We start from the raw sequence: 22,524 nt of genomic DNA, 5'->3' as shown, positions 1-22,524 counted from the left end.
CTATATCCTTCAAGGCTTTGTTTCATTTCTAACTTGTCCCTTCTACTTTCTCAAAGATAACTCAGAACTTCAGAGGAGATTCAATTACATCTCTAGAAGCATAAAAATGAAACATTCTATGTTTCTGCCAACAGATCCTCCTCCTGTTTTCCTGCCTTTTCACTGTCATTCTATACTCACACTTGGCTGGGGCACAATAAGGCACTTCAACTCTACTCAGAAGTCATTATGAAAAAGTAAAATAAAACTCTCCTTAGAGACATGCTATCTTAAAACCTGTCAAGACAATTCCCATTAGAAATGGTAAAATTCAATCATATATTTAACATGAGTATGGTTCAATGCAGACAATAACTTCGATGAATATCCAGAGAATTATTCTGGCTGAAATAAAAAGCAATTCCAAAAGGTTGCATACTTTATGATTCTTGAAATGGCCAACTGTAGAAATGGAGGACAGATTTTAAGGGATAAAGGAGAGGTGAGGTAGGAGAGACATGTATGAAAATAGAACAACAAGGGATCCACAAGGTGGTGAAAATATTCCTTATCTTGGGCTGTAATGGCATCAATGTTCTGGTTGTGATATTGCATTATAATTTTGCAACATCTTCCTATTAGGGAAAAGGTGTTATCTCTTTCTACTATTTCTTACAACTAAATGTGAATCTACAATTATTTAAAAATTTAATTGGCAAAAATCTTAATGAATTTACCATTCACTTTAAAATTTTGCTTTGTCTGTTACATTTTTATGACAAGTTGGAATTCAAGGTTTCCATGATCTTGCCCCAAACTGCCTGTCCAGCTTTATCTCCCAAACAAGCAGAACCTTCACTGGTCACCCTATAAAACTTGAACTTTTCCATTTTACTTCTGTTTGTACACCAGAACATCTTTCCTGCTTCATCTTGTGCAGATCCTCCTCCATGTCAGGCTGGACCAGTTTCTGCCTACACCACAAAACCATGGAGAAACCGTTTTCCTCCCTCCAAATGACTGCAGTTTTTTTTTTTTTGTGTGTCAATTGTGATATATTTTGTACATTCTGTCTTTTATTTCTATGATTTTGTATACATTCCTCATTTTTTCTATTAGATGTAAGCATTAAGAGAGCAGGAGCTTTCATTTTTATGTGAAGCAAATAACCTCTGTAAATCACTAGAATTGTGTTTTTACAGAACAAGAACTGAATACCTGTTATTTCTTTTGCATTCCTTGTTTATTTTGTACACAGTAGATGTCCAATTACTGTTAAATCAATAAATGTAACAGATTTTTGTTTTTGAAACTATATCAAGGCATTTTGCTTTGCAGATAAGTGATTGAAACTAATTTGCCTTATGTGAAGGCTTATTAAAAAACTATCATTTAGAGTTGTTCCTTTTATGGACAGAAGGAATATATTCCAGAAAATAAAATATATACAAACAAAATGTAACAATGGGTATTACATAGCTTCATGTTTTTCTAGACACAAGGACTAAATTAAAAAAAATAAAATTAAATGATGGATGTTACGTATTTAATCAAGTATCAATTAAACATCTACAGTGCCACATGGGACCCAGGCAGTAGCATAGAACTAGGAGTTAGAATACAAGAGGGCGTTAGCCAGACTCTCCCAATGGTAATTTAGTGACTGTTCAAGGGTCTTGATTTCTCCATGCCTCTGAGGTTATTGGGCTAGAAGAACACTAGGTTTTTTTCTAGTTCTGACAGTCTGTGGTTACTTGAATTTGGGATGACTGAACATTGAACACAAATGCTAAGCTGTGTGCTTTTAAGTCCCCTAATCCTTCTCATTGAATTCATCCTGGCTGGGGCTCTGACTCAATCACCGGGTAACCAATGTCATTGTGGGCTCTTGGGCGGCGTTTGAAACCAGTCTCTTCTGTTTGTCGTCTGCTTAGTCCTGCTGTCCCTGACTATTAGCTTAAAGATTAATCATGATGACTGGTAACTCAGGGGTGAAAGGCAGTTGAGTTCATTTAATTAGAACTAACCCCACTTTGGGATTAAATGTATTCAAATTTCCAAACTCAGCTCTAAACCAAGTTTTGTTCACATTCCTCTCCATCCTGTTCTGTCTTTGATAGTAAATTTTAACTTCTATTTGAAGGGAATTATTTTTTTAAGATGGAAAGGATGAGCAAATCACAATTATGGGGTTCTGACTGAAATTACTTTAGCAGCAGGCCCCTGGAAGACTGAGAAAAGGAGTGCAGAGAAGATACAGTCAAGGTCAAAAGAAGATACTTTCTTTGATGTCTAAATATACTTTATTATTTTTGTTGATATTGTTATTATTAATTTAAGATATTAGTAAATTAGTAATGGGTTGGGCAGTTGTTACATCCTAGGAACCCTGGAAAACATTTTACAAACATTATTTCATTTAATAGAATAATGCAATTAGGTTAAGTACCATTATTGATTTCTTCTTATAGATAAAGAAACTTGAATTTAGAGAGGTTGAGTGTCTTGTCCCAAATTCCAAGGCCAATGAGTGCTGAACAAGGATTTGAAACCATATTGCTGGGCTCCAAGGACCATGTGCTTATGTGGAACATTATAATTCTCCCCAAATATCAGTAGCCCCCATTATCTGTTGAATGATTGCTAAATGAGAAAAGTTTTAATAATTAGCATAGGTTAATACCACTAGTGAGCAGTAGAACCCGAATTTAGAATTTCTTTGACTCCAAAGGTCAACATCTTTATGTCCTCATTGCGCTTTGATAGGAAAGTCATTTAGCATGTTTCTATGTGGTTAGAGATTTGTAACTAGTTCAAATTAAGCTACGTCCTCAGATGTCAGCAGAATACAAGCAATCTGTTATTAAGGGAAAATATTCAAGTAAGTAAGCTAGGAAATAGAATGAGAAAGGGCAATATTTCAGTAGTACAAATAAGGGACGGTCACTAATTTCCTCAAGAGAGCATAAAACTTTTCTTTAAAAGTGCCCAAGAGAGAAGGTATATTTTCCAATTTATAAATATCCTTGTCAGTTTACCATGGAGGATGGTAATTAATAATCAGATCTTGAAATGAAATATTTATTCCTTAAAACTGTTAAACCTGCTTTTCTCTGATTCTCGTTAACTCAGTAACTGTGAGTTTTGTTTGTCCTGTAGGGTTCTCTCCAGGCCAACAACACAACTTGACAGAATATTCGATGTGTGTCCGAGGTATAGAGCCGTTATGAAGGAGCAGTAAGGTGAGAGGAAGCTGTGGTTAAATAAATGCAGTGCATGGCCCTCAACTAAGCTTTGGATTGAGGTGGGGGATATCATAAAGGACCTTAGTGGGACAATTAGAGAAAATTGTATGTGGATTGTATATTAGATACGAGTACCTTGTCAATGTTAAATTTCCTGAATTAGATAATTATACTGTGGCTAAGATTTCATTATTTCTAGAAAAAGGTACTGAAGTATTTTGGGTAAAGGGACATGGTGCTTAAGAGTTATTCTTAAAAGTTTGTCTCAAGACCAAAAAAAAAGAATCTATATAGAGAAAGAGAATGAAAAAGTCAATGAAAAATATTAAAAATTAGTGAATAAAAGAAATATGAGAGTTCTATGTGTTGTTATCGCAGTTCCTCCAAAAGTTTAAATTATTTTAAAATGACAGAGTTAAAAATTATTTGGCAGGTTAATCAGATTTGCATTTTTATATTTGTTATATTTCTCAAGGTCTGATGAATCTTTAAGTGACTTGACAAAAATAAATCTAAAATCATGAAACTCTGGTGAAATCACTTCAGAATCATGCCTTGTCAGCCTCCCATAAACACTTCCATAAAATTCAGAGATGTCTATTAAAACACAACTAAACTAAACAAAATGAAAGAAAACTAAGTTAAATGTTTGTGAAACTAGTTAGCATATTACACTGAAGTAATTGTGCAAAAAACATTGCAATACCCTTGGCATAGATATTCTACTATGCAGTAAAGTTGACTTTCTAGGGATTTTAAAATTATCCTAAGTGTTTATAGATGTTAATAGATGAAAATGCATAATCCTAAATTATGGATCATTAAATTATGGATCTTAAATTAAGTTAATGGATGTGACTGTTTCTCTTAGAATAAAACAACCACCTAGAATCTAAAGAATGATTTAAAGATATGGTCTAGATAAACCTCAAACTCCCTTGGAAATTTTGTGGCCTTGCCTTCAGAGAGAGATGCCATCTCTCCCCTCACCCCTCTCATAGAATGTCAAAGGGATAACTGAGCTATTTCTCCTTTATTTGTGTCTTGATATCTTCCAGACTCCTACAGTCTCATCAGGTTACAGGAGTGAGCTTCCATGCCTTTCTGGTAGACACTGAATTTTGGTATCCAGGGAATTTAGCTGTCCTCTCCAATTCTCCTTCCTCTATATTTTCTCACTATAAAAAAGGGAATACTCAAATACACCTCCAGAGAGCACTGAAAAACCCCAAGGTGAATACACAATGAAATTGTAATTGGGAACTTAATGCTTCTTGTGAAAATATAATCTGGCTGTTTGATATACCTGTAAAATCACCAAAGGTAAGAGTTTACTTGATGACTCATGCAGACTTCTAAAAGCACAAGTGAAATTATATACTCAAAATATTCCTGAGCCCAGGGAAAGGTGTCTTTGGGTCCATTACTCCCCACTGAATTATGTGAAGAAATAACTAAAATTTCTTACTTTGAGTTAACTATATTTTTAGTTGGCCACAAGAATTTAAGAAAAGTATTTTCTATTTCTCATTGACTATTTCAAAATAAACCCAGAAACATGCATCCTAAAAAATGAAAGGAAAAAAAGAAAAGACACTAGATATTTGAGAATCCATTCCCGACCACTGATACTGCCTTTTCCTAAACAGTTACCTCTCACTCCTATGAGTTACTTTGGTGTTCCTAGAGATGAAAATACTTCTGCCATGTGGATATTGAAGGCCATGAAGTCACCATGAAGTCACATTTGTGACTGCAGAACTGAATTCTTTATGATAAAATTCCTCTTGTACATCCTGTAGTCATGGGTTAATAAGATACCTTTAACTTTTCAATGTTTTAAGATTTATTGCCAGTATAGCTTTAGAAATCAGAGGAGAAGGAACACAAATTATGTCTACAGGGTCAGAATGAGCCAATATTAAACAGATTTTTTTTGTTTAATCCTGTAATGTTTTATTTATACAAGGAAGATTTCATTTTCAAATACTTAAACTTGCTTCTGGCTTTTGTCTTGTTCTATGTTCATCCCTCTTTGTTCAACATTTAAAAATGTTCTGGTGGTACACCATTACAATATTAACTTGTCTATCAATTTATTTGTGTATGACTTTAAACATCTTTTCATAATGTAGACACTGTCTGGTTTTTGGAAAATACAACCCTCCTCTGTATTTGGCTTTTTTCCCATCTCAGTGTCCTAACATCTTTCAGTTCTCCCTAGACTTTAATTCCTCCTATTTTCAAAATGGTCATTATGTCCCAAATTATGTAAAACAGACTGCAAATCTTATAGGCCCATACAAATTAGAGAAACTCTTGCAGTTAGAAATGAAATTATTTCAGATCTAAGAGGCTAGTAAATTTCATTCATTCACACATTGTTGCACTTGACCATGGCAGCTATTACAATGTTCTAGTAACAGTGTCACTGAGGAATCTGTTAATGTAAAATGACAAGCTTAACCATTTATATAAAATTTGAATCTGGAAAAAAAGTGTCATCTTTAAGATTACTAGGCTTAAATTTTAAATTGCTGAACTAAGAGTTTTATAATATGTATGAAAGTGAAAGTAAAAGTCGATCAGTCGTGTCCAACTTTTTGTGACCCTATGGACTATATAGTCTATGGAATTCTCTAGGCCAGAATACTGGAGTGGGTAGCCTATCCCTTCTTCAGAGGATCTTCCCGACCCAGGAATATACAAAAAACATTATATTTGGACTTAAGTCACTTCCCCTGTGGGAGCATAAAAAGAGGCTCTTTGAGAGCAAAAATACATAAATATGGTCCTGTTAGTTTTACAGATGATATTTTCCCTGCTGCTTCCCTCTGACCCCTAGATCTCTGATCAGAACACTCAGCGCTACCTTGTTGTATAGAACAGCATCTTCCAACACGGGGTTCCTAATGTTCATTGGTATTAAATGAGTGAAGGGAAAGCAAAGCCTTTGGTTAAATAAATTTGGGGAAAAAATGTATTAAAACTAAACAAGTTGTAGGACTTCTGTCAGAACTTAGACTATACCAATGTGCAATCAGAAACTCCAAGAGGGGAAAATATTATATAGAATTTTTTTGATGGAATATGTCCAGAGGTACTATTTTGTAGGACTTCTTTCCTCTTTATTCATTGCAAATTTTCTCATCATTAATATTCATATTCAGTCAAATTTCCTTCATGCCATTCCCAGGTTCATTAGTATTGGTCACCACTACTCTGGCATCTTACTATAATCTTATGGTCTTTAATCCTCATTTACATTACATGCCCCATCTTTTTTTTTTTTCAGACAGTATCTTTGTTCTCTACATATTGAAGTGTTTTGGATAATGGACCATCCACTATTAACCTATTTTCTACAACACCTAACATAGTGCCCAGAACTCTATAGGAATTCAGTAAATGCTTGCCACCTATCTCAAATGTTTGCTATTGATTTCAAAAATTCTTTCAGAAAATAAAATTTGTTTCTTTACTTATTTGAGAATGAGTAGATTAAACTTTATTTTTAAATACATCTTTATGCTCAATTTAACACTGCTTTTGAGTGACAGGAAGAGTAAATCACTATAGCCAAAACTCTACTTAAAAAATTCACACTGAACAAGAATCATGCAAGGTTGTTTTTATTAAGCTGTATGTTTAGATTACATCTAAGTATTTCAGGCATTACTTCATTTGACAAGCAGACATGACATTCTAGAAAACATTTCAACAAATTCCAAGGACTGAACCACTATGGAGAACAGAGCATACCTAGTCTGAAGTTAACAGGTATGGTAAGTACTTCAAGGGGTCATCAAGAGAAAGATGCTAAATGACAACTTGTCCTCCTCTATAAAGTGATTATCCTAGGCAAGTAGCTATAAAGAGAAGCACATGACTATTACAGAGCTAGAGCAATTGCATCCAAGTCCATTATCTTTATTTCAGGGAGGACTTGGGTGTCATATCAGAAGGCTGATGATTCTTTTAGAATAACATACACGTCAAGTTTTCTATGTGTAGTATTAATGCTAATACGATTAGCTTATGTTTAAAGAATCAAGGAAAGAACAATTTTGCATTTAAAACCATTAAGATATATTAGCCACTGAAGGAGATGCTTAGCCATTGAGGAGTCATCTCTGTACTCTCAGAGTTTATGAGTTCTTCTGAGAAATTTTGATTGTGACCGTCTTGACTTCTGTGTATTCATGGAAACCATATTCTCCGCTAGAGAGTGGAGAAAAAAATGCACAGAATTTAGCAGAGCTGTACAAATACACTATGGTCAATGACTTTGTACAAGTTTGTTCCTGCTTATCCGGCTAGGGACAATGGAAAATATTTTCTGTGGTCTGTGTACAGAAGCATTTCAAGAGGTAGGTAGCCTACCATAAGATATCTGGTCTTATATAAATCCCCTTTGGGAAAACTTTTTACTTTTTTTTTTTTTCATGCTCTAAATTATCATATACACTCAGTTGACTTTTAAGGAAACTGTTCATTTTTGACATTTTTTTCTACTTGACTATGAAAGTGCTCACCACACATAAACACAAGCCCAAGAGGAATTTTATAATTTCTAGTTTAGGTTCTAATATATAAGATAGGTATATTACTAGAGGAAATGTAGTTATATTCAAAATATAATCACCTGGGTAATATGGAAAAATTGTAAATTCAAGTTCAGTTTAGTGTATTCATCATTTCCAATTGGTCTAGAAATGAGGAAGTAGCTAAAAATGACCAGGCTTCTATTTTCATTCTAACTTACCCTAGTAGCGGTAGTTGCTCAGTTATGTCGGACTCTTTGCAAACCTGTGGACTGTGGCCCCCCAGGCTCCTCTGTCCCCGGGATTCTCCTGGCAAGAATTCTGGAGTGGGTTGCCATTCCCTTCTCCAGAGGCTGTTCCCCACCCAGGGATCGAACCTGGATCTCTTGCATTGCAGGCAGATTCTTTACCATCTGAGCTTAGCTTAAAACAGAATAGAATATTTTCTAGCTGTAGTTGTAGTAATATTTTTTGATTCTTGGCAAAGGCAAAATCGCCCCAGAATAAAGCAAAACAAAAACCTGACCTTATTGTTACAGGTTTTTATTTGAATGTAGGGGTTGATTGTTTTGTTTTGTTTTGAGAGGGGGAGAGGGTTCATTGAGCTAAAATGTGGGATTTTTTTTGTGGATTTTTTGATTCATGAACCCCCTGTCATTTGCTATATAACTCTTAAATCCAACCCAAATGATCAGTAATTAAACTTGAGTCAGTCAATCAGAACTCTGATATCTTGCTATCAGTTTTATTGAGACCTCCTACCAGTTTTAGAAACTGTGATTTACCCTTCCTTAAAGAGATAACTAAAAAAATTAGGTTAACTTATTCTCTATATTGTTTTGATGAAACGATTAAATTACATGAACATAAGAGTACTCTTAAAATCATAACACTCATGCACATGTAGACTTACAGAGGAAAAAGATCTTGATCCTTTTCTATCCCTCCCCTTTGGTGATGTAGACAGGTATGTAGAAGACATCTTTTTCTCCTCGGTAACCTAATCCTCTTACACTGATTATTTTCTTGGACCATTAAGCTTCTGAAAATACCTTCTAAAAGCTTCAGTGAGCATGTTCTTCAAAGTAATTAAAGGGTTTAGCCCCAGTTGTCTGAAATCCATTAAAGGATAATATTTTAGTAAGTATTTTTATCTCACAAAGTTAGATATATTAACCCATGATTTTTGCCAATAGACTTTCCATTGTATTTTGGGTTACATGGACACTTGAAACTCTCAGGAGAGTACAAAGTATGATAATTGTCTTACTTGAGCTGAAATAAACCCTGCTTCTTAGTATTCTGATGTATAGACATTCTTATGTCTCGATATAACACAAAATACCTGTTTACATTTCTCTTTATATCGCTAGTCTGTGAGTTATTGGTTCTGTGCTTCTAAAATTGTCAATGTACCAGTCGCCTGGCACTTGATTCAAATGCTGATTCTATTTCAGCAGGTCTGGAGAGAGGCCTGAGACTTTGCATTTCCAAGACACTTTTAGATGATACCCGTGCTCCTATTCCAGGGTGCACTCTGGAGTAATAAGATGCAGTCACATATTATGCCTGTTTTTCACCCTGTATCCAGAAGTTAGCTTGGCACTAATTAATTAAATAGGCACAGAGGAAATGTTTGCTGAACTGGTTTGGCAAATATAATCAAGCAAAAACTATTCATGTTAGCCCACCAGTTTATGATGTTTTATTTCTCCCTATTTCTGAAAGGGACAAGAAGAAAGAAAGACCTTGTGAAGTGTTAAGAGCCAATTAAGTTTGAAATGGCATGCTACTAAACTCTCAAGTGACCTATGTTAATCTAAGTAAAAATGAGTCCAATTACACACACAGAGGGATTTCTGCCATATAACTCATTCCAGAGCTAACATCACGATGGGAGTGCCAATTCAGCTTTGGCACCCAGCATCAGTACCTCAGTGGGATTTGTATACTATTGTTTTTAGCTCTTGAAGGACTCTGTTGATCAATGATCAATCAGATGATCAATTCTACCTTTCTATCTTTGAGGATAAACTGTACCTGAACTCTTGGGAGTCATTTGAGATTATTGCTTCAGCAATGCTCTTTAAACATCTTTCGGTGAATGACTTGTTTACTAAATTTGCCAACTTTAGTTTCAGATAGACATTAACACTAGCATCCTCAGCTGCGATTTTTGAAGTAGAAATTACAGTATAACATTTTCCTTTATATTTTTTAATAAGGAAGTTATCTATACCCATATTCCACATTTTTAGGAATAATTTATGGCCGATTCTCCTTCTCTTATTTGATTTCCTTATGTCTTGAACATATAGTTTGACTAAATTGTATCTAACAATCTAACAAAATTTATATGTCTAGTCTGCTTTAATTATTTCATCCCTTCTGATTATTTTATTTTCAACATTCCTAGGGAATTGTATTGGATATCTGGGCCAGCAATCAACTAATTTCAAAATAATCGAACTTTCGTTATAGTTCTTTGTACAAAGTACTTAGTGCTCCCAAGGGAACTCCCCAATAATGGATATTATAAGGAAAAGGACTTGGGGAGGATGAACTATTTGTTGAGTCCCCACTTTGTGACAGAGTACTAAGGAATGAATAGGAAGTATGTTCTCTAAACTCTCAAAACCATCTTAAAAGGAATATTAACATTCCCCTCTTAAGTAGAAGAAAACAGGCTCAGAAATTAGATAACTTGAACTGGGTGGCAAGATTAGCAAGTGGTGGAGTCAGGATTCAAATGCAGGCTGATTAGTTTCCAATTATGCTTTCTCAGCTATGTCGCGCACTTTTGATGAATTGATCTTTTGCTACTCTACATCCCCAACAATATTCTAAAGCTATCCATGGCTTTTCACTGCTCCACTAATAAATGTAAGCTGATTTTCTTGAATTCAAGCCTTCTTAATCTGTATCCTATTTAACTCTGAAATCATACTTCCCCCATAATTCCCTACCAGCCAGGCAAATTCACTAATCCCTCAATAAGCCACCTGGAATATTCCTTCACAAATGTCCTCTTCTCTACTTCCTAACATCTGACACTTGTTTCCTGCCCTAGATCAAGTCCTGTCTTTTCTGTTACATCTTCTCTTATTCTATCAACTGTCTTTATCAACTGAATTTCCACAGGAGGGTTAGAGCCACAGAATCTTAAGCATGGAAAAGAGTTCATAGACCTTTTATTTTCTTCCCTGACTCCTGTCCCCACCACAAATGCTGATTTTAACATATGGAAATAGTGAGACTCAGAGAGATGCTGAAAATGTTTTAGTCTATAGGTGCCCAGATTTTCTATGGTCTAATACTGCACTCTGCATTTTAATTGCTTCTCTACCTCCATGACCTATGGACTCACAGTCTGTTATTATTTATCTCATAGTATGTGTTGTTAATTTTCACTGTGTGTGTGTGTGTATATATATATATATATATTTTTTTTTTTTTACATGGTACTCTTGCCTGGAAAATCCCATGGACGGAGGAGCCTGATGGGCTGCCGTCTATGGGGTCGCACAGAGTCGGACACAACTGAAGTGACTTAGCAGCAGCGGCAGCATGTCACTGCAATTATATGGAAGATGGGACACGGTATTGTGTTTGTAGGGCTCCAAGGACCTCATATATAGAGTAACTACTTAATGAAAGTATATTGAGAAAGAGGATGGATCATTTTAACATGGGCCCCTTTCACTGGCTCCCCAAAGACAGTTGTTTCATTGTGATATTGTTTTATTTAAATGACAAGTACCTAGCGATTTAATACTCTCAGACAGAGGCTAATTTTTACTTGCCATTTACAAAATGAGCAGTTTCACTATGTTTGATTTCATAAGGTTTGAATATGATGTGACTTTTCTTTATGATTCTTTAAATTTATTGATAAATGTAAGAAAATTTTAAGAAATAAAATGATTAAAACTGCTTGAGCAAAATTGGTCAAACATTACCACTACATGCTATGCATAAATATGTATGTGTATATTTTAAAAAGTCAGTATGTCCCAGTTTGAAAAGAAACTGAAGGCTCATAAATTCATTTATATAATATATATATACTCAATGTAGTCATGATTTTAAAACATGTTTTCCTTGAATAAATTTTCCTTTCAGTTTAAATTTTAGAACCGAAAACAACTTATTTAAGTTGTTTAAATTTTTAGAGTCAGATGTCTAAAAATATTAACAATGAGAATCATTCCTCCTACACTGAAAAGTATTTTGAGATAAAGACACCTAATTTATTCATTTAAGAGATATATTCAAATAGCTAAAGCATTCTTATATTTGCACACTTTTTACAATCACCAATTGGTGGTTTCCACCTCCTTTCTGGAAATGTTTCCCAAATTACATTCATGTGTCCACCAAATAAAAAGTAGGCGATATTTCAAGAACCAACGTAAGTGCTTAGTATGATCCCTTACAAAAAGTTTAATAAGTAATATTTCCCTCTGTCATCACATTTTTGCACTTTTGAGAGTAAATCCAGCATTTAAAAACTATTTGACAGTATAAATCTCCAGGAAAGCACAGAAGCAGGTTTTAATTTGAATAGTAACTTCCCTGGTGGCTCAGATGGGAAAGAATCCACCCACAATGTAGGAGACGTGGGGTTCAATCCCTGTTTTGGGAAGAACCACTGCAGAAGGAAATAGCAACCCACTCTAGCATTCTTGCCTGAAGAATTCCATGGACAGAGGAACCTGGCGGGCTGCCGTCTATGGGGTCACAAAGAGTGGGACACGATTGAGTGACTAACTCTTTCACTTTCAAGGATTATTATGATTCCTTCAGAGTGATAACCATTTTTATCAAGATAAATATTTATCTTAATGAAAGTTATTCTTACAGTTCTCGACCATTTCCAGACATCTTGAATCCACCAAAGGGGCACTGGGCAGATACCACACTATAGCAGTTCACCCTGAAAAGGAAAGAAGTATGTTATAGGTCACACTTGACCTATTTAGAACTTCTAAATTTGGAATTTTTGAAATTCAGAGTTCTTTAACAACTCTATTAATTTTAATGTTACATGGTCACTTTTTAAAAGAAGTAGCACTATAAATTAGAATGCAGGAGTGTAAGTATATGTATATATACTGACTAGAAATAAAAGCAATGATCTTATGCTATGTGTGGATAGCCATGTTGGCAGTACATCATGTCCCTGAGAAGTTATAGCTTGAATTATAAAAGATAGAATACCCAACACACAGTAAGTGGATGGAAACCGTTTGTGAGAGACTAGAGTTTGTTGGATGAGCGTTCTTTACTGCCTGTATTCAATAAGGTTTGTAGTTCTCTTGTGGGTTGTGTCCTTAGGCTAGAATCAATTTTTTGTAATTGTAATATATCTCATATTACTTAGTTCACTTTTTTCATTAACTAATTGAAAGAATTGCTTAAACAGAGGCTGTAGCAGGAGTTGAATTTCATTATATAATTTTTTTATCCTTTGCCATATTTTTAAAAAGTTTCAAAATGTCTATATGAACAAATATAATTATAAAACACTAATAATTAGAATTTTTAAAAATTAAAAACTACATCCAGATTCAGTCACAATCACTGATATAATTGGTGGATTTGATGCATACCCACCTTCACCCACATCAGTGTAGATATTTTTAAAGCTCCCCAGACCATTCTAATGTACAGCCAGTGTTGAGAATCACTGCTTCAGAGTCTGAAATAGTCTGAACCTCAGCAGTCATTTATTGTGTGATCTTGATCAAATACATGAACCCAGTAACCTACTGTTTTTTTGTCGATAAATTTACCATACCAATGAACAGTTGCAGTAAGGTAAAATGAGATAATAAATGTGAGGACTACAGTGTGGGGCTTAGCGCAGAATACATGGTAATGAAATCGTGACTGTCCCATTGTTTCTGAAAAAAAGATTCTAGAGATATCGAGAGGGACAAAGATTTTTGGCTGCCTCTCAAGGGTAAATACTTTTCAACATCTCAAGGATAAATACTTTTCATGGATTTGGGTGTGACATTATCAGCACGAAAAATAATCTTGGGCTGTTACTGGGACTGAGTGGACAAAGTTCAATTTGATGGAACAAAAATAACTAACAAAGCAGTCCAGAGACTAGGGGCTAGGCAAGGGATTCAGTGTGAGCGTCAGAGAGAGTTCAGAGTAGCCTGTTAATGTGGTTAGCATTGAAAAGGTGACATTACATAGGTTTGACTTACCACACGGTCCCAGACTGCAAAGCAGAGGAGACTGTGATGGCTTTATCAATATCGTTGGTAAAAATTCCTGCTGATAACCCATAGAAAGTATTGTTTGCTCTCTTGATTACATCATCTAAAGACTTAAATTTCATGATTTGCTGCACAGGTCCAAATATCTATACAGAAAGAAATGAATGAAATAAGTCAAAGTAATAGATTACAACTAAATATTTGTATATAATGCTTATAAATATAAGTCTAAAAATATATGAGTAAAATATTTATATTTATTATATTTAGTATTTCATGTAAATATACTTATGTTTTATATTGACTATAAGGCACTTAGCACATAGTAAACAATCACTAAATGTTATTTTGTTATCAATAAAAATAATAAAAGTACAACCAATATCCCTCAAACCACAGACCATTATAAGCTATAGCAAATATTCCTAAAAAATATTAGCAATTAGTGTTCACCAATACCTACAAAGAATGATATACCATCACCAAGTGAGGATCGTTCTAGAGATGCAAGACTGATTCAGCATTCAAAAATCAATCAGTATATATCATATTAATAGAATGAGGAAAAAATACCACATAATCATCTCAGTTGATGCAGGAAAATCATTTGATAAAATCCAACCTCCTTTTCCCCTCAACAAATTAAAAATAAAAAGGTTTTTCTGAACCTGATCAAAGGCATTTATGAAAATCTTACAGGTAATATTATATTCAATGGTAAAGACTGAAGGCTTTCCTCCTAAGATAGAGAGCAAAAAGACACCCATGTTTACTGATTTTATTTAACACAGTGCTGGAATTATAGCAAGTGAAAAAGGCAAGAAAAAGAAATATAAAGGCATACAGATTAGAAATGAATAAAATTGTCCCCATTTGTAGATGACATAATTGTGTACATATAAATTACCAAGGAATCTCCAAAAACCTTCTAAAATATCTGAGTTCAGTGATGTTACAGGATACAATAAAATATAAAAAAAATCAAGTACACTTCTATTAATATATATTAGCAATGAACATGTGCATATTGAAATCAGAAATAACCATTTACTCAAAAAATACTTAGGTATAAGTCCAATAAAACATTTATGGGACTTGTATACTGAAAACTACAAAGTGCTAATGAAATAAATAAAAGAAGATATACATAAATAGAGACCTACTGTGTTCAATAACTGGAAGATTTAACACAATAAAGATGTTAATTCTCTACAAACAGACTGATATGTTTAACACAACTCCTCTCAAAGTTCCAGCAAGATTTTAAAATACATATGAACAGCTTATTCTAAAATTTATACGGAAGAGCAAAAGAATTAGCTTAGCTAAAACAATTTTGAAACAGAAGAATAAAGTGAGAGAATGCCATCTTTCCAATTTCAAGACTTATACAGCTACTAAAATCAAAAGAATATATTTAATATTCTTTTCACTGAAAAGAATCACTGAACCACTTTTCTGTGTACCTGAAACTAACACATTATAAATCAACTATACTTCAGTAAAAATAATTACATTTTAAAAATGAGTACAGGTGGAGAAATAGACACGTAGATGAATTGAAGGGTAGAAAACCCAGAAATTGATACATACAAATACACACAACTGAAATGCTGACAGTTGCAAAAGTAATGAAGTGGAAGAAAAACTGCCTTTTCAACAAATGATGTTGGAGCGATTGAACATATAGACAAAAGCAGACAACCTTTACTTAAATCTCACACCTTGTATAAAAATTAACCTAAAATGGATCACAGACTTATGTGTAAAACATAGACTATAAAGCTTTTAGAAACAATAAAAAAATTACACAGAAAAAGTTTTTTGGATCTATGAGTAAATAAAGAGTAGCTCATAAGAGTTGACACCAAAAGTACTATTCATAAAAAGAAAAATGAATAAATTGGATTTCCTTAAAATTAAAAACTTTGGTCTGAGAAGGACCCTGGTAAGAAGATGAAAAGACAAGCTATAGCCTGGGAGAAAATATTTGCACACCACACAGCTAAGAAACAGTAAGTGTCTAGAATTTATAAGGAACTCTCAAAACTCAGCAGTAAAAAGCAAACACTCCAATTAGCACATGCACAAAAGAAATCAGACATTTTATCAAGGAAGATATCAGATGGCAAATAATCCCAGGTAAAGATGTTCAAAATTACTAGCCACTGCTGCTGCTGCTGCTAAGTCGCTTCAGTCGTGTCCGACTCTGTGCGACCCCGTAGGTGGCAGCCCATCAGGCTCCTCTGTCCCTGGGATTCTCCAGGCAAGAACACTGGAGTGGGTTGCCATTTCCTTCTCCAGTGCATGCATGCATGCTAAGTTGCTTCAGTCGTGTCTGACTCTGTGTGACGCTATGGACAGCAGCCCTCCAGGCTCTTCTGTCCACAGGATTCTCCAGGCAAGAATACTGGAGTGGGTTGCCATTTCCTTCTCCCTACCAGTCACTAAGGAAATGTAAATTTAAACCTCAATGAGCTATCACACCTATCAGAATGGCTAAAATAAAAAATAGTCACAACACCAAACATTAGCAAGGATGCAGAGAAATTGGAATCATTCATATACTGCTAATGGGAATATGAAATTGTTCAGCCACTCTGGAAGATTAGCAGTTTCTTAAAAAGTTGCATCTAGCATATGACCCAGGAATTATATTTCTGGGCATTTACCCCAGAGAAGTGAAAACTTACATTTACACAAAAGCCTGTGTACTGATATTTATAACAGCATTATTTAAAGTAGTCTCAAACTGGAAACAGCCCAAAGTTCTTCAATGAGTGAATAGTTAAACAATTATGGTGCAGTCATACTATGAAATACTCACCTATAAATAGGAACAAATTATCCTTACATGCAACAACCTAGATAAATCTATAGAGAATTATGATGGGTGAAAAAAGTTAATCCAAAAAAGTTGCATGATGTATGAATTCACTTATGTCACATTCTTGAAATGACAAAATTATAGAAATAAAGAAGACATTAGTGGTGAAGAGAAAGCCGAGGATTGAGGATGGGGTGGCGTAGGAGGATATAGATCTGGCTATGAAAGGGAAACATGAGCAATTCATGTGATGATGAAATGTTCTGTGTCTTGACTGTATCAATGTTAACATTCTCTTTGTGATATTATAGTTTTATAAGATGTTACCAAAATAAATAAATAAATAAGATGTTACCTATTGAAGGAAACCAAAGAGTACATGGGCTCTTTCTGTATTAATATTTCTTACAATGACAACTGGATCTCCAGTTATCTCAGAATAAGGAGTTTAATTTTTAAAAACTGTATATCACTTTATTCTTTTCCAATTATTTTCAAATATATTATTTCCAAAGCAGAAAAAGCAAACAATCAATGAATGTGGAATTGTATTTTCCATTTAAGTTTGTGAAGGAAGCACCTAGCAATTGTTAACCATCTATATCTGTGGTCATCTGGAAATTCGTGGCCTGACCAATGAATTCCTGACTATTTTTAGTCTTAATAAAAAATAATCATTTATCAATATTAGAAATGAAGAATAACATTTACTGAGGAAGGTGTTCAAAGAGCTGAGAATGTTAAAGGAATACTTTGTCTATATCCATGCAGACAAAATATGGCAAAAAAGAGAACAGAACAGAATGAAACCATTTACCTCCTCTTTGGCAATGCGCATCTCATCAGTAACATCAGAGAAAACTGTGGGTTGGATAAAGTAGCCTTTATTCCCCCATGGGCCTCCTCCACATTCCAGCTTGGCCCCTTCCTTCTTCCCACTTTCAATGAGGTCAAGTATTTTTTCATATTGTTCTTTATCAATCTATTGGAAAAATATCACATGAAAAGTTAGAAAAAAGTGGCAACTTGTAAAGATAATACTTTGCCCAGCCTGTAAATAAGGGTTTCAAAATGCTCAGATATTCTATTAAGTTCAATACTGACAGAGACTCAGATTCATTGTTGGGCATGTTTAATTCTCATGATTTTTCTGGAAAGAAACCTTGAAGATAAATGTCTGTATTTAGTATTCGTTTTACAGTTATACAAGAGAAGTATATTGACACTGCAAACGTGTATACCTTTTCATGTGTGGGTGTGCCTAGACACTAAGTTGTGTCCTACTCTTTGCGACCCCACGGAACATACCCCAACAGACTCCTCTGTCCATGGGATTTTCCCAGGCAAGAATACTGGAGTGGGTTGCCATTTCCTCCTCCAGGGGATCTTCCTGACCCAGGGATTGAACACGCATCTCTTGTGTCTCCTGCATTGGCAGGCAGACTCTTTACCTTGAGCCACCTGGAAAGCCCATGCTTTTTCATACAGCTGTCATTTACTTACCTGGGAAGAAATGTCTGTTAATCATCAACCACTCTTACCTGAAAACTGTAATCCTAACTGAAATTAAAAGACAGAAGAAGAAAAAGAAAACTTTGATACTGGCTTTCATTAGACATGGCAGTTATAAAGCAGATGCTTTGTGACTTCAGGAAGACTTTTAGATCTTTAGACCTCTGGATGAGATTCTTCTCCTGACCATCCTCTGTGGCCAGGTCCATGCTGACCACAGCCTAGTTATCTCACCCACTTCAGGTCCCTCCAGGGCAGTCAATAGGTCTGGTTCTAATTTCTGACCTGTCCTGATTGTTGCCAACCTGCTTTGTTAAATGGACCACATCTAAATATATTTTAAGAACTACAGAACTTAAATACTTTATTAAACTATATTTTTATAAAGAAAAGAATGACTCCAGAATTCTAACTGGGAACATCAGGAGCACATACCTCTAATCCATGCACTGGAATTGGGCCTACCTATTACCTCAGTTCCTACTTGGTGTGGGGGGAAGGAGGGGACTCCAAATCACTGGTGAAGACTGCCTTGTCTCAGATGTGGCTGGAGTTAAGTTTTAAAGGGAAAACACTAGAGATCCAGGAGTTAAGGTGAAAACCTCTCGCCAATTTACCTTGTCTCTACTCACTACTTAAAAAGTGTTGTTCTTTATCTTTCTCTTTGACACTACAGTCTTCCGTGTCTTCTAAATCCCAGGAAAGGGCTTCATGAAGTTCTCAATGCACACAATCCAGCTCCTATATCCAATTAGATTAAGTGCTATGTATATATATATATAACAAATTCTTCCTTGGTAAAGTCCTTTTCCAATTTGATTTCAAAGACAAGAATGTGCATTTCCTTAAGGATTTGGAAATAATCAGTATTTTCACTTGAAAAATAAGTTATAATATTCATATATATACATAATTTTATATTATAAGTTACAACACATATTAAAGCTTATAAATGAGTGTCTCCATAAGCTCTTTCTTATAACAATAGAGAGTATTTTAAAAGGTAAAGACATCTCATGGACTTCTTAGTCTTTTCCTTCTCAAAGTCCCAACATATCTACTTTTTCTACTTACTAAATGCAACCTGTGACAAAAATCTTTTCACTTATAATTATTATATAATTATTATATGTTAAATTATTATGTTAAGCAGTTAGATCACTAGATTATTCACTTAAGAACCCTATGGATGGAAATTTACTTCAAGTCTATTTTAACTTCCTTCTCTTAGGAATAATGAAGTGGCCTAGCTCAATTTTTGAGCCTTTGGTTGAATCTTGCAGATCCCCTGATGGGGAGAAGTATTGCCCAACAATATTGAATATTAAGTTATCTTCTCTTCCCTCAATCTCTCTTCTTCTTTCCTTTTTTCTTCACATATATATATTTCTATCTACCTATCTATCCATCTATATCTATCATCTGTTTATTTATCTATATCTATTTGATATATTTGTCTCAAATGGGAAATGTGCTTTACTTTTCTGTAGATAGATATTTAGAGAAAAAAATAATCACAGGTAAAACCTTAGAGTCTCATCCTTTCTTAGAGTAGGAGACCAAGTCAAAATTGAATTTATAATATGTCTTGGCATCCATTTGAAAAGTTACCAAATATGATCAAAATTAGCAACTACTTCTATGTACTCAGTAAACACAAAGATAAATATAAAATATAACAGGCTTAGACTTAACAAAATGTATACGTCCTTTTTACCAGTTATTTTAGGACTTTTAGGTTTCAATATTTGGTATTGCCAAAGTCCTAAAATTTTCCTAGTTGGATATCTTGGCATGAGGAGGAAAATATAAGACAGCCTCTTAGCTTTCTACACTGTAAACTCTATGAGATCATGTAAAACCTCTGCTCTGGATCAAGACCTCAAAGAGCAGGAGTAAGTTTAGCGCCTAAGGTCCAGGAGCTTGAAAACAGACAAAGGACAAAGAACTGTGTAGGGGAGAGGGAAAGGTGAGCTTTAGACAAGAGAGACGCTCTCACTGACAGTGGTTCTAAGCCGACAGAAGAAAATGGGGACCCTCAGGAATAACTGGGCTTTAACAACTAAAATGGGAAGTTTGGTACAAAGTCAGGAACTCAGGATATTTTAGGATACTCATACTATTTTTAGAAGGTCAGAGTGACTCAAGAATTTGGAAAGAATTTAGTCATGCCAGCTGCCTATATCTGTGGGATGGAAGCTGAAAAAAAAGGATTGATGCTGAGGACGAAATAAATGATAGGATGGTATAAGAACTTCCAAGTGGATAGGAACTGTATATAGGACTTCAGAGGTGTACAGATTGAGAAAAACAAATTTATAGCATTTGTTACTTTTTCTCACGTCTTTAATTTCCAACATCTCTTTAACTGTTTCTGGATGTGAAAACAGCAACACAAAATCAAGATACTTTCTTTACCATTGGGGGTTTAATTCATTATTTTTTTAATCACTAAACCGATTCAATATCATCACCAAGAAATATATGTGGATGGGAAATAATGATATTCAATTAAAACCAGACCTAGAGAAGATACTTTACTCTTACGCCCTGTGAACGTTATTCCATCTACTTTACACTCACCTGAGGGCCTTGACTGACTCCTGGGGTCAGAGGATTTCCAAGAACATACTTTTTCGCTCGCTCAACACTCCTTCGAACAAATTCATCGTAAATTGATTCTTCTACAAAGAGACGGGATGCAGCTATACAACACTGGCCCTGGTGATAGAATACTCCATGGTGTGCAAATTCGACAGCGTTGTCCACTGCAGAGAAGACATTCATGTTAAAAGACATTTTCTAAAAATAATATATTTTTTATATATCTTTCTTAGAGGTGATATGGTGGTATTAAAAAATCACGAGTCATGTAATCAAACATAGATTCAATATATTCTACCTCTTACCAGTCATGTGACAAATGAGCCTTTCTGATCCTTTATTTGCTACTAAAATGATAGTAAAATAGTAAATTCTGAAATATAATGGTTATCAACACAACTTTAATATGAATAATTCCAAAATTTGGAAAGTATCCTATGACTAAATCTTCAAATGACTTTTATAAGTATTTCCATTTATAATTAAATGACTGAATATTTCTTTCAGGTTTCAGGTTTTAACTAATGACAAAGAAAATATAAAATATCCACTATGTTAAGTAAGAATGTAAAAACATTCTTATATACTCTGATCAATAGAAAAAGTGGTATTTCTAAGAGAAATCATAACCCCTCAAAACCCCAAACAACAAATATTCAGAATTGCTCACCCACCTTACAACCCTATTCTATGAAAAATTTTCCAGATTTATCTAAAGTGTGCCATGTTATTTCACATATGCCTATAAATTCTTATCTGTTTATTTGAAATGGTTACATGGGTCTTAAAAAGAGGAAGTAGCTTGTTTCATTAGTAGATCCTAAACAGCCAGAAGAAAGGTTTCTTTGTATCTTAATTTTATGAATGCAGAGCTTTTAACATTATAGCAACTGGATATTGTTATCTTTATTTTGGGCTTTCCTGGTGGTTCAGATGGTAAAGAGTCTGCCTGCATTGCAGGAGACCTGGGTTTGATCCCTGACTTAGGAAGATCCTCTGGAGGAGGGCATGGCAACCCACTCCAGTATTCTTGCCTGGAGAACTCTGATGGACAGAGGAGTCTGGCGGGCTACAGTCCATGGGGTTACAAAGAGTTGGACACAACTGAGCGACTAAGCGTAGCATCTTTATTTTGTGAACTAACCACATGTGCTTAAGTTGTAGTGAAAGTGTTTTACATGAAGGTTTGGTAAAATGAGAAATCAGGTCATGTCTGTAGAATGTATAATGAGGTAGCATGCTCTAAAAAAATAAAAAGTTTATTGCCTCAAACCAATAATGTAGCTCTTAAAAGATACAGAGGAATGTTTGATCGTTTTCTGCTAACTCCCAGTTTGGAAATAATTGTGGCATCCTACTTGATAATATGATCAGGATGGACTTAGGATATAATGGAGTCCCATCATAATTAGAGATTTAATATATGTAAATTACACCTGCTAGAAAAAAAATGAAAGAAATTATTTAAATAGTTGGTGTCCTTTCCTCTGGCCATTTCATTCAATGAACGTGTGATCCAGACAGAAGGGAGATGACAAATGCACAGCTTGCCGTTTCTCCAGCTGGTCTAGTGCAACACA

General features: G+C 34.7%; 2 protein-coding genes across 2 annotated transcripts in view; one reads left to right on the top strand and one right to left on the bottom strand.

The window, feature by feature from the left end:
- The window catches only part of ANXA1 (annexin A1), a 295,662-nt gene that overhangs the window by 14,830 nt on the left and 258,308 nt on the right, over positions 1-22,524 (top strand). The window lies entirely within an intron of this gene.
- Positions 6,841-22,524, bottom strand: part of ALDH1A1 (aldehyde dehydrogenase 1 family member A1) — a 50,740-nt gene continuing 35,056 nt past the window's right edge. Inside the window, exons 9-13 of the mRNA XM_020878645.2 lie at positions 20,924-21,108; positions 17,646-17,810; positions 13,990-14,147; positions 12,630-12,704; positions 6,841-7,445 (exon numbers count right to left, since the gene is read on the bottom strand). Of these exons, the coding sequence (XP_020734304.1) occupies positions 7,373-7,445; positions 12,630-12,704; positions 13,990-14,147; positions 17,646-17,810; positions 20,924-21,108 (656 nt within the window). The 3' untranslated portion in view covers positions 6,841-7,372. The remainder of the gene's footprint in view (positions 7,446-12,629; positions 12,705-13,989; positions 14,148-17,645; positions 17,811-20,923; positions 21,109-22,524) is intronic.

This window comes from Odocoileus virginianus, chromosome 18, assembly GCF_023699985.2.
Source record: "Odocoileus virginianus isolate 20LAN1187 ecotype Illinois chromosome 18, Ovbor_1.2, whole genome shotgun sequence".
Classification (NCBI taxonomy): domain Eukaryota; kingdom Metazoa; phylum Chordata; class Mammalia; order Artiodactyla; family Cervidae; genus Odocoileus; species Odocoileus virginianus.
The sequence above is the reverse complement of the archived record's forward strand: the minus strand, read 5'-3'. Positions and strand labels throughout refer to the sequence as shown.